Here is an 11,622-nt window from a genome sequence, read left to right on the forward strand (position 1 = left end):
AGTCGGTAGCTCAAACTGGTTGTGGCGGAAGCGAATGTGGCGAAGTATGTGTATATATCATCTTCAGCAAATCATGTGATTTTATCTCCAAGAATAATGGATTGATCAGTGATTGTTTCTGTGTTTTGTTTGTTCGACTCGATTGTGCTTGTGTAAATGCCGTATGATTTTTTATTATTGAATTAACTCGTTTATCAAAAATATTTTTTTCTAAATATAATTCTTACAACTTCATTATTTTCGGAAAAGCCCAAAAATGAATTACATATTAAAATATAGGATATATACTATAAATAACAAATAATAGAAATTATCTGTGGGCGAACAATAATATAAAATGGACGTCGAGAAAAACATAGGTTAGCCTATGACGACTAAGCCGTTAAGAAAAGCAAGGATGTCGCGACACGTGGGTGGAACGTGTCAAGAGAACATAGAGCAGAGATGATGAGTCTGGAGTGAAGTGAATAAAATGGTTCATGAAAACAGAAAGAGTTTGAATGTTGAATGCAAATGATGAATATAATACAAGGCCTAGCAAAATACTTAGACGCGGGGGAGAAGCACGAGCAAGTGGTCCCCATCACGCTCTTCATAGCAGTGCTCTGCCTTTGTTTAGTGATCGGCCACTTACTCGAAGAAAATCGGTGGCTTAATGAATCCATCACCGCCCTTGTTCTCGTATGTCTCTGAGTCGAACCCGGTGTCCGGGATAACAGAGGATAAACCCTGTCTATCCAATATATCTATTCTATTCTATTGCTAAGAAAATTTATATATGAATCCGGATTAATTATGATGATAATTTCAGGGGATTATTGCAGGAGCTACTATCTTATATTTCAGCAAAGGCCAAAGTTCTCGTTTACTGACGTTCGATGAGAATCTCTTCTTTATTTATCTTTTACCTCCCATTATATTCAATGCCGGGTAAGTCTGTGATTATTATTTACTTGCTTGTTTATTTAGGAGTGATTGAATTAATCAGGTGTGTTACTTGCTTAGATTTCAAGTGAAGAAGAAGCAGTTCTTTCACAACTTCTTAACTATTATGCTCTTTGGTGTTACTGGTGTTTTCATTTCTTCCTCCATTGTTGCAGCTGGTAACAATGAAATTCTCTTTTATCTATTTGTTTGTTTGTTTGTTTGCGTAAAAGTATAATTAATTGATGCTAGTCTTCTCTCCAGGTAGCTGGTGGATGTTTCCCAAGTGTGGATTTCATGGTTTGACCATCCGAGACTATCTCAGTCAGTTCCGCTTCCTCTTTCTTCTATCTAATCTTTCTTTTCTATTCAACGACTACTCACTTGTTCTCAGTGGCGGAACCAGAGGGGGTTAGGGGATGCTAGAGCCCCCTGACCTTGAAAAAACAGTGTAATTTTTTTTTCCCTGACAAGTTGTTCTATTTCTGGCAGGTATTGGAACCATCTTTTCCTCAACTGATACAGTGTGTACACTGCAGGTTGATTGCCCATATTATATCATATTATATATGTTCTCTTTTTTTTCTTTTTTCTTTTTTGTCTGTCTGTCTAAGACTACCAACCGCTTAGCCGTTCCCATTGCACATTGTTCTCATGTATCCTAGGTTTTACACCAAGATGAGACCCCTTTGCTATACAGCCTAGTCTTTGGGGAAGGAGTTGTCAATGATGCAACATCTGTAGTGCTCTTCAATTCTATTCAGAAGATCAATGTGGATCATTTTAATGCCCACGCAGCTTTTACTCTCATTGGAGATTTCTTCTACTTGTTTTTTACAAGCACTTGTCTCGGAGTTGCTGTAAGTTTGTTGTTTTACTTTTCCTGCATCTGTTAGTTGCAATGGGCGTGTCCATAAGCTGTTGTGTGCTTACTTGTCTACCTGTTTCTTTAGGGTTTTTTTATTAAGTCTTGCCAGGAGGAATGACTTTTAGTTCTAATGAATTGATGCTTTAAATGGTTCAGTGATTACAATGAAATATTAATATATTTATTTACTAATTTCTTCCCATCAAAGAACAAAATCCACAAGTGCCCATGACTGGATGTCATAAACTGGCTATACTTATGATCTGAGTTAAGCTGTTTTAAGACTCAAATTTAAAGCCATCATTGGTTCAGTGCTTCATGTCATTCACAGATATTCAAAATGTCTGAAGACATTCAGTTCCTCTGTGCCTAATCTGAAGTCTGGAATATCTAATTTTCTATATCTGTATCTAACAATTATGACTAATATTTGCTGATCAGTTAACATAAGCTGACCGGTCTAAACCCTACTCCATTTTTTTCCATTAGACGGGGCTACTCGCAGCATTAATTCTTAAAGGCTTGTACTTTGGCAAGTAAGTATTCATGAAGTTCTTATTCTGATATTGAATGAATTTTTGTATTCCTGTTATATAATGATGAACGACTGTCCTTTCGTCATAATGTTGTGATTCATCTGTTAGCTTTCACAGCTCTGACTAATTTCCTCTGCAGGCACTCAAGTGTTCGTGAAGTTGCTCTCATGATGCTAATGGCTTATCTTTCTTACATGTTAGCTGAGGTATTGATGATTAATTCCTCTTGACTGCAGTGTTAGCAAGCTGTAATCCTCAATATTAATATAGTCCTCCGACCCGTATTTCATTGAATATTTTTGACTTGAATGCATGTTTTTGTATTAGGGATGTTCATTATTTACAACTCTGGTCTCTACCAGCATCTTAATATAGTGGCCTGACAAGTATTTTCATCACATATGTTTGACTTGTATGTCAAATGTTCTTGTACAGGGAATGTTTGGCATGTATAACTCTGGGGTACCAGATCATGAAAGTTGGTTTTAGCTCTCAATTGGTCTGATGCTAATTAAATGCACCCATTTTTTGCAATATATTGCTTCTTTATTGATAAGAGTATTCTGTAGTGACTGTTAATAAAGAACTAAATGGTTCCATTGTTAGACTGTTAACTCCAAACTAAGAGGTCTAACTTGACCAGCAGTCAATATAGTTCAGGACAATGCTTAACTTGTCTTAATTAGATCTTCTCTTAATATGAAAACTGATTGCACCTTTTTTTACGATAAACAAGCAGAATTTCTCTATTAGCTAGCTACTCAGCGAGTGGCAGTTTGCGGCTCTTATCAATGTCTAAATTATCTGTTATAGAGGAATTGTGGTTTAATGCTCGTCTCAAAGGCAGAGTTGTTGACCTCGGGGAGCTTTGTTTAAAGAGCTCCACAATACTTTTTGTGTGGCTTTTTGACTGGCACCCTTGTTACGTTACTAAATTCACAAATCAAAAGATATTCCTGATGTTAAGATTTGTGAATTCCTTATTTAAAATGCCACGTAAAAAATCTGAACTTTTTAAAAAGCCATGGAACCTTAGCTTTTGATCATAATTGATATGCTGCGAGTTCCTTGTATACCATTATTATAGCTAATAAATATTTTGTATTCAACTCTCTTCTGTTGCTTAATGCAGCTATTAGATCTTAGTGGAATTCTCACCGTCTTCTTTTCGGGGGTTATTATGTCTCACTATGCATGGCACAATGTCACTGAAAGTTCAAGAATTACTACCAGGTACTCATGTGCCTTGATTTGAACATTGGACATCTTTTAAGCAAATAGTTTTTAGTGAACTTCGTGATGTAGTTGATCTAGAAAATGTTGACGGCTTTCGTACTTCTAAATGCAGGCATGTGTTCGCGACAATATCTTTTATTGCTGAAACATTTATATTTCTTTATGTGGGAATGGATGCCCTGGATATGGAGAAGTGGAAAATGAGTGTATTGAGGTAAAATTGAAATCTTATGTAGATGTTTTAGTTCTGCACCAATATAGTTGTAATAGTTGTCATCTATTTTGATGAGTCAGTCTTCATGATCTGATATATGTTCAATGCCCAGGCATAAGATTTGTGAAAAGTTATAGGAGTAAGTTATATCAGAAGTTATAGGTGTTATAAGTAACTATGATTGATAAAATTCAAGAGTTGTATTGACTATTACAAACGAAATTAGTCTAAGATGCCAGCTTACTGAATTCCCAAAAATATAGTCTGTAAACTAGATGTGATATGCTATGCAGTAGGGGTGAGCAAAAATTCTCCAAACCGACCGAAACCGGCCGATCCAATCCGTCCAAACCGAATTTAACGGTTTAATAACGGTTTGGTTTGGTTATGGTTTCAAATTATAAAAACCAAATTATTTCGGTTTGGTTTCGGTTTTTACCTTCAAACCAACCGATAAATCCAAACCGAACCCAATGTGTAGATTTAAACATTAATATACATGTACTAATAATGTATTATTAAAGATAAAATTAAAATCTACAAAAAATGTAAAATCTTAAATATATAAAAAGTATCCTAGTAAAGATTTTCTTTAAAAATATTATTTATTCTATTTTATGATGTTAATTTTGATGTATGTATTATGTTTCAATTCTTTTTATTTATATTTTTATAGAAGTATACGAATCACATTTTTTTTATTTTCTTCCGTCTCTTTTTATTTATCAAGCTAATATATTCTTCTATCCTCTTTAGATATGATTAAATAGAAAATATAAATTGAATGTTTCATTCCTTATTTTTCAAGTTAAAATTTAATTTTGTTGCTAACTTTGTTTTACATATAAAAAACGGTTTAAACCGAAACCGAACCGAACCGTTTTAAACGGATTGGTTTGGTTTGGATTTTAAACATAATGGTTTGGTTTTGGATTGAGATTTTGAAAAACCGATTATTTCGGTTTGGTTTGGTTTAGACCCTCCAAACCGCCCAAACTATTCCAAAATTAAAAGAATATATTACTACTCACAAAAATGTACACAAGATTAAATATTATATCTCCCACTGCTAAAGCTGAAACACCTAGTTCCTCGTTGGTATCCAAGTACAAATATTCCGAGTATAAACTTCCTTAGCCTTCTAGTTCAAACTCTTGTTTCCATATTTGTCAGTCCAGCAACTAATTAATACAGGTTGAACTATTCAATATTTAGATAAGATTTTCTACAAGTACCAAGTAGGGCGTGTCCTTCTATTGTGAAAGAGTTTAAAGTAACAAACACAACACACACATATAGTACACATTTTAATAATAAAATTACGATCACAGTCTGCAATGGTCTTGAATCCAATTTGCATGTTCAAATCTGTTAAGAGAATTTAAATCCTGTAACCACTTGCATACTGAATAATAAGATAAAGAAAAATGTTTAAAAGATATTCCTTCAATATAGGTAACATATATACGTTGAAGAGTTGTCTAAAGAAAAAGGGGTTAAATATCAAGTAGGTGACTAACTGCGTCCAAAAAATGCAAGTACTTCCACAACTGTACTTGGTGGCCGGAACTATCAGATACTTTCATACTAGAAGTCTATGTGAGTACATGTATGTATAATTGTATATAGGAGCAGTGCAAGCAGTAACTTGAGCACCTGTGAAGTTGCATGGTTTTTATACTATTAAATTAGTATTCTAACCCTTCATCTTTCTTGCAGTTTCTGGACTTCGATAGGCACGTACAGTATTTTAATCTTCCTGATATTAGTTGGCCGTGCAGTCTTTGTGTTTCCCCTATCCATGTTGTCCAACTTCATGAATCGTAGAGCACAGAGCACAGCATCCATCACAGTCAGACACCAGGTGAAATATCTTTGTTTCCGTTTAAAAATCATTCTGTCCCAAAATTTCATTTTTAAGCTACTTTGCTACTAACAGAGATAGAACTTTGCAATTTTTATGTTATCCATCTAGACAGTAATTTGGTGGGCTGGGCTTATGAGAGGTGCTGTATCAATTGCATTGGCATTTAAACAGGCAGGTGCTTCCTATATTCTAGGTTATTAGTTGATTAGGAGATTGGCGCCATTTCAAATTGTCATTGGATTTAATGCTACTGCACAATTTTTGAATTTGCTCTGCAGTTCACTCATGCTGGTGTGACACTGGATCCCATCAATGCTACAATGGTAACCACCACCATTATTGTCGTCCTCTTCAGCACAATTGTAAGTAATCCTCTATTGTATTTCAGCCACTGTGATTAATGGAGAAGTAGTCAATCTTATATGTCCCATAAAAGAAGACATGTTTCAGTTCTCTTCTGCATCTGTTTACTTTATGGGTCATGCCATGTGGCAACAGTTTTCTTTATATATTATTTATCGAGAACCCACATGAAATAATTAAGAATGACTCCAAACATAATATGAAGTTATAAGGAATATATTTGCTTCCAAGTGGTAAATATGACAAGGATTTTGAATAGGGGACGTGTTGCTGACTTTGCCTCTATGCTTTAATTGTTTCAGGTATTCGGTCTTTTAACGAAGCCTCTTATTACTTGTCTGCTACCTCATAGTGATTCGAACAGCAGTGAACCAAGATCTCCAAGAGAAAACATGAGACTTCCTCTACTTTCATTTGGTGAATCAGCGACAACAAACATTGATCGAGCAAAAGATAACATAAATATGCTGATTGAAAGGCCGGTGTATACCGTCCACACTTACTGGAGGAGGTTTGATGATGCTTTCATGAGACCTACTTTTGGCGGGCCACGTAGCACCGATCCTTGTTAGGAGGGGATTGGAAGCAAGATATTTTAAGATCTGCTGTTGTGCAAATGGTTTGGTGCAGGGTGAAGCAGTGAATGAGAAGGCAAAGTTTTTTCTTTCCTTTTGTTTGCAAGGCAATCTGCACCTAATTTACTGTGCTTTTCTTCTTGAATTAAAGGGCCATTATGGATCAAAGAGCATGCAATTGACTCTCTGTGGAGCAAGATTTTCAGATTGATAATGCCAGTCTGTCAGTACAACCATTGTTAATAAATGTAATAGGAACGTTATGGAAAGGTGGTTTTTTCTAGTTTATGGGCAGGATTGGGTCTACAAACAATCGTTTGTTGTTTCTGAGTTTTACATATTTATGTACTCACTTCATTACAAAATACCATTATAAAATAACTAGCTTATAACTGGTGCATTGTAAGGGCGGTTAACATATTTATTATTTTATCGTATATATTTTAAATTTATCTAATTTTATTGTGAGAATAAAATTATGATAGAATAATATAATTAAAGAAATGTTTTATTTAACAGTTGGATAAATTTTTTATAGTTAAGTTCGTCAAATGACTTATTTAAAATCAGGTCGAACATATATATTTAGATGAGAATATTAAAAAAAATATATATACATGTTATATTTAAAAGATTGATTTTTTAGTTAGACAATTTATAAAAAGATAATATATTTTAGCTAAAAAAATAATTACCATGTTTCTCAATGTTATTTTTAAAGATTGTATTTCGATACAATTTATTTACGAATATGTAGACCATACAAAAAAAAAAGAATAATTAGTTATATAGCTACGCTCTATCTTGACTCAAATTGAAAAAAAATAATTAGTTTGATCCAAGTACCGACCGACCAAACTTTTAATATTTCGACTTTAACAGTACAGTACAAATTTGATTTCTTATATTAGAAAAACGTATTTCTATGCATTGACTCATTACAAAATAATAATAGTCATTTTGGTTTTCTAAATTAAGAAAACATATTTCTACACGGTTTCCCATTAATAATTAGTATCAGAACCATTCTGTTGATACACAAACCCAAAACATATTTATATACATTATTTTTTAAATTTGCAACAATTAACCAATTACAAAACATTAGGACAACGTATTTTCAGATTATTATCTAAATTTATAATAATTGAAATCAAAAGAACCATTCTATCGATACACAAACAGTAAAGATCCAGCCAAAAGAGAAATGCATCATTACTTTTAGTGTAAATTTATACTGTCCAACTGTTATAAACAGAATTTGCACGTATAAATATCGTCTAATAATCAACAACGAAGCCCCTTAAAATGATTTGCAAAATGACAATATTCAGCAGCTAGCACTAGGATAAAAGGTCGTACTCTAATTACATTTCTTCCTGTTCTTCTAAATATATCAACACCTGAACCAGCTACAGCTATTCCTTTAAACAGTCGGTATAGTCATTTACTAACTGCTACTACACAGCAAGCAATCCATACCTTGAAGCCTCTAACGTGTTCCCCACTTCCATCAGTAATACAGATCAGGAGAAATGAGGAAACAAAAAAAAGAAAAATAACAAACAATAGTCATCTGGAAGCCGTTTAGCCATCCCAGAGTGGGTCAATTACGGTGCTATGCAACTGTGATGCCATATATTTTTTGTACCTGCAAAGTTAAATTCATACCAAACCTGTGACTGCAGTAACTTCGAACATATATTATTCTGGTACAGTGTACTTTGCTATAAAGATGCAATTTATAGTGGGGAAAAATGCTTAAGTTTATATTCAGTAATCAGATGCGCAGCTCATGTAATAAAGACCATTAGGACATACTGAAAATAAAGCCTTTTGACTCCATAATGTGTTGAGCATGTCCAGAACTTGTGGAAAATACTTAAAGCAGGGAGTAAGGCAGTTCCAGAAAACAAAATTTCAAGAGAAAAAGATTTTTCTAAAATGCAATTTATGATATTATGTTTAAGAGAAGCATATAAATGACGTTGATGACCTTATAGTTCCCAGAAGTTTGACATTGGGAAATGATGCATCTGAATCACAAAACAAAATAAATAAATAAATAAACCTAGGAAGAAATTGCCAGGTGAACAAGTAGATAATGACACTGACCAATTAATGTGATTGTGTATCCGATTTCTTGCAAAGGTGATAGTGTGCCAACATCTCAGGTATCCCCAAAGCCGAAACACTTTTGCATTTAAGGAGCTCTTCAAGCTTTTCATCACACTGTATAACCATTGCATTTGAAGGATCCTAAAATCGAAGATAACATCATTCTTTAATTTTTCTTACTGTATAACCATTGCATTCAAGGGATCCTAAAATTGAAAATAACATCATTCTTTAATTTTTCTTATGTAGAATCTCTGTTGTCGATAATCATACAATTGGGCTACCAGGTCACGAAAGATCCAAAAAGTGTTATCAATATATATAGAGAAAAATATTAATAGGTTGTGACATTAATAAAATTATCAATAAATGTATAGAAAATCAGAATGTTAGCATGTACTACACGATTTCTGAACAATTCATCTGTTAAATACACTTATCTGGTTACCAACCTCGAGCTGGTTGACTTTTATGTATTCCCATATTTGCCTCAGGACCTCTGCTTGTGACATCTCCCTTTCATCAGTGCCAAAAAAACTTGCGAGTTCATCAGATATTATCACAATGGGAACAATATCACTGCATTTACTGTCAGTTTTACTTTCAGGTGAGCGTTCACTTTTAGGTGCACATTTACTTTCAAGTTCAACACTGGCCTTTGATTTCTTTGAAACTCGATTTGTTGGCTCTGCAAGCATCGGAGAATATCTTTCATGTGGTAAGTAAATAAAATTGAGAAAAGGGGAAACCAAAATTTGGGTGCATTATAAATTTCATACTAGTTGGTTCAAGGGGGATTATATGTTTAGCTAGCAACTTGTTCATCCTGAACATGTCAGTACTGTCGGTCTCAAAAACTAAGCGCAGCTCATCATTGCAAATTATTTTCCTCTTGTTACTTGGATCCTGAAGATTGTTTTTCCTTATGTATATCCACAGCTGCTTCACAATCTGAACAAGAGAAAAAGGTATGAAGAAAATTGAGGAAAGTAACAAGAAAGATATAGTTAAAAACACGGATTTAGAAGTCCCAACCTCAGTCCGTGGTAGAGTCGGATGACCAACAATAGGCTGAAGCAAGGGGGACACACCACAAAGTTTGTTAAGGCCACCAGGGCCGCCTCTTTTTCTCTTCACCTTTTGAGCACTGGAAAAGACGAAAAATCAGGCACCAAACCAACAACACAGAAGTCCCCTGTGCAATGAGTAAAATGTTGCAAATTCTACTCCATTAGGTAAATATCGTCAAATGCAAAGTTGTTGTGTTTGGTACATTTTTGTTGAACTGAAGCTTCATTATAATATTATCAAGGACTAATTGATTGATACCATATTAAAAACCTAATGGAGCATAAAATATCAAAAAAAAAAAAAAAGGATTTGTCAAAACAAAATATTAAAAAAAAAAAAAGTAGATTTAATTTGGAGATGTTAATGAGCATAATAAAAGTAATACAAGTGAATAGTGATACACAAGTTGTTCAAGTAAAACAGTCTTTAAGTGCAAGCAAAGCAATACAAGAAGAAGATAATGAATAGAAAGAAATGACCCATTTCGTAAAAAGAAAAATCAATATACAAACAAGTAAAAAAACATGAGAAAAATAATAAAGAAAAAGAAAGACCTCTTTTTCGAAGATTGAGGCTGCGGCGGAGGCTGAGGCGGAGGCGAGGCTAATCCAGAACTGGGACTAGTGGTAGGAGGCGGAGGCGAAGCGGCGTAGGGCTCAAACTGAAGCTGCTGAGAGAAAGGCAAATGATCAGGTGGCAAAGTGGTGTGTTGTTGAGCAAGAGGGCGGGGAATTGGAAGTTGTTCAAGGGCAAAATGGTCCTTGTGGTAGAGATGCTGTGGTTGAGGTTGAGGAGGAGGACGTAGAAGGTAGTGGATGTGGGTGCGAATGAAATCGATCTTGTGAGAGACTTGAAACCCTAGTTTGGACTCCACTTGCTCCACCACGTCTTGTAAAGAGCTCAAATTAGGGCTCGCCGCGCTCAACACACTCTCCACACCCCGCGCTATTTCTTGCTCCTCTCGGCTTACCATGCCCCCTGCACCACCTTGCCCTCCAACCATCCTGTTTTTTCTTTTTCTTTCTTTTATTACTATGCTCTCTCTCTCGCTCGCTCGCTCTACTCTGTATAATCTCTCTCTCTCTCCCTATCTCTCTGTACCTGCCTCTATATTATCTCTATGCCCTGTTTGTCTCTATCTTTGGGGACTAGCTCCATTTACGATTTTACCCTACAATTTTTATTTTCCTTAAATGCGTGTATCGTATTTCGTGTATGCTCCAAAGATGGTAAAAAAATCTGAAATCTGAAATTCCATTCGAGGAAAAATCTGAAAAACGGTTTAGCCCAGGGATAAGCTTGAAAAATAAGAATGTTTTCGTTTCATATATATGGAAAAGCTAGTAATGCTATTTCTCTACCGATAAGCTATAACTTGAACAAATGTTTTCCCGATCTGAAAAAAAAATTCAGTCTGGCCTGACCGATCCGAGGCTTGGTGGGCTTAGTATTTTCAGAAAATTTGGATTTTTAAAAACCCGGGCTTTTTATAAGTAATCCAAATCTAATATTTTTGGGAAAGCCCGGCCCGGCCCGATTTTTAAAAATGTTCGACCCGATCTGTTTGAAAAATCTGAAAAAAATTTTGATCGGTCTAGATCCGATCCGAACAGATTTTTTGTGCATCTCTCTCCTGTGACCATGGGTGCGACAAACCTGAATCTATTTTTGATCCATCAAATTTGTTTATCTTAATTTCTACTCCGTCATCCCACAAGTCCTTTACATTACTTTTCAACACGTATTTTGATACTCTTATAAAGTGTATTTGTATAATATATATTTTTTAAAATTTCTAAAATAAAGTTTGACGTTTAAAATTTATATAAAAAGTTAAAAATATGTTATAA

At 34.6% G+C, this 11,622-nt stretch overlaps 2 protein-coding genes across 3 annotated transcripts; one reads left to right on the forward strand and one right to left on the reverse strand.

Moving 5' to 3' along the window:
- The first annotated feature begins 459 nt into the window (after positions 1 to 459).
- Positions 460 to 6,903, forward strand: LOC108222239 (sodium/hydrogen exchanger 4). Its single transcript, XM_017396153.2, has 14 exons — positions 460 to 681; positions 812 to 930; positions 1,006 to 1,103; positions 1,189 to 1,248; positions 1,417 to 1,463; positions 1,590 to 1,784; positions 2,282 to 2,328; positions 2,468 to 2,534; positions 3,461 to 3,561; positions 3,677 to 3,778; positions 5,498 to 5,642; positions 5,754 to 5,816; positions 5,924 to 6,007; positions 6,311 to 6,903. The coding sequence occupies exons 1-14, from the start codon at positions 508 to 510 to the stop codon at positions 6,578 to 6,580; spliced, it is 1,572 nt and encodes a 523-aa protein (XP_017251642.1). The 5' UTR covers positions 460 to 507; the 3' UTR covers positions 6,581 to 6,903.
- A 954-nt stretch (positions 6,904 to 7,857) lies between these two features.
- Positions 7,858 to 10,904, reverse strand: LOC108219798 (uncharacterized). Of its 2 annotated transcripts, XM_017393318.2 has the most exons (7): positions 10,327 to 10,884; positions 9,737 to 9,848; positions 9,481 to 9,652; positions 9,154 to 9,389; positions 8,699 to 8,842; positions 8,580 to 8,619; positions 7,858 to 8,234 (listed from the first exon to the last, which is right to left on the reverse strand). In XM_017393318.2, exons 1-5 carry the CDS (start codon positions 10,773 to 10,775, stop codon positions 8,702 to 8,704), a joined length of 1,110 nt encoding a protein of 369 aa, XP_017248807.1. In that variant the 5' UTR covers positions 10,776 to 10,884; the 3' UTR covers positions 7,858 to 8,234; positions 8,580 to 8,619; positions 8,699 to 8,701. The 2 variants fall into 2 exon arrangements, with proteins under 2 accessions (XP_017248807.1, XP_017248806.1); XM_017393317.2 differs by lacking the exon at positions 8,580 to 8,619 and having other exon boundaries at positions 10,327 to 10,904.
- Positions 10,905 to 11,622: the final 718 nt, after the last annotated feature.

This window comes from Daucus carota, chromosome 5 (assembly GCF_001625215.2).
Source record: "Daucus carota subsp. sativus chromosome 5, DH1 v3.0, whole genome shotgun sequence".
Lineage (NCBI taxonomy): Eukaryota > Viridiplantae > Streptophyta > Magnoliopsida > Apiales > Apiaceae > Daucus > Daucus carota.

Coding starts and splice junctions, on each gene's coding strand:
- LOC108222239 (XM_017396153.2), top strand. CDS start 508: ATGCAAATGATGAATATAATACAAGGCCTAGCAAAATACTTAGACGCG. Junction 931..1,005: donor CCCATTATATTCAATGCCGG/GTAAGTCTGTGA, acceptor TTACTTGCTTAG/ATTTCAAGTGAAGAAGAAGC. Junction 3,779..5,497: donor TGGAAAATGAGTGTATTGAG/GTAAAATTGAAA, acceptor TCTTTCTTGCAG/TTTCTGGACTTCGATAGGCA.
- LOC108219798 (XM_017393317.2), bottom strand. CDS start 10,775: ATGGTTGGAGGGCAAGGTGGTGCAGGGGGCATGGTAAGCCGAGAGGAG. Junction 9,390..9,480: donor AATCCCCCTTGAACCAACTA/GTATGAAATTTA, acceptor CGATGCTTGCAG/AGCCAACAAATCGAGTTTCA. Junction 8,843..9,153: donor TAAAAGTCAACCAGCTCGAG/GTTGGTAACCAG, acceptor CTTCGATTTTAG/GATCCTTCAAATGCAATGGT.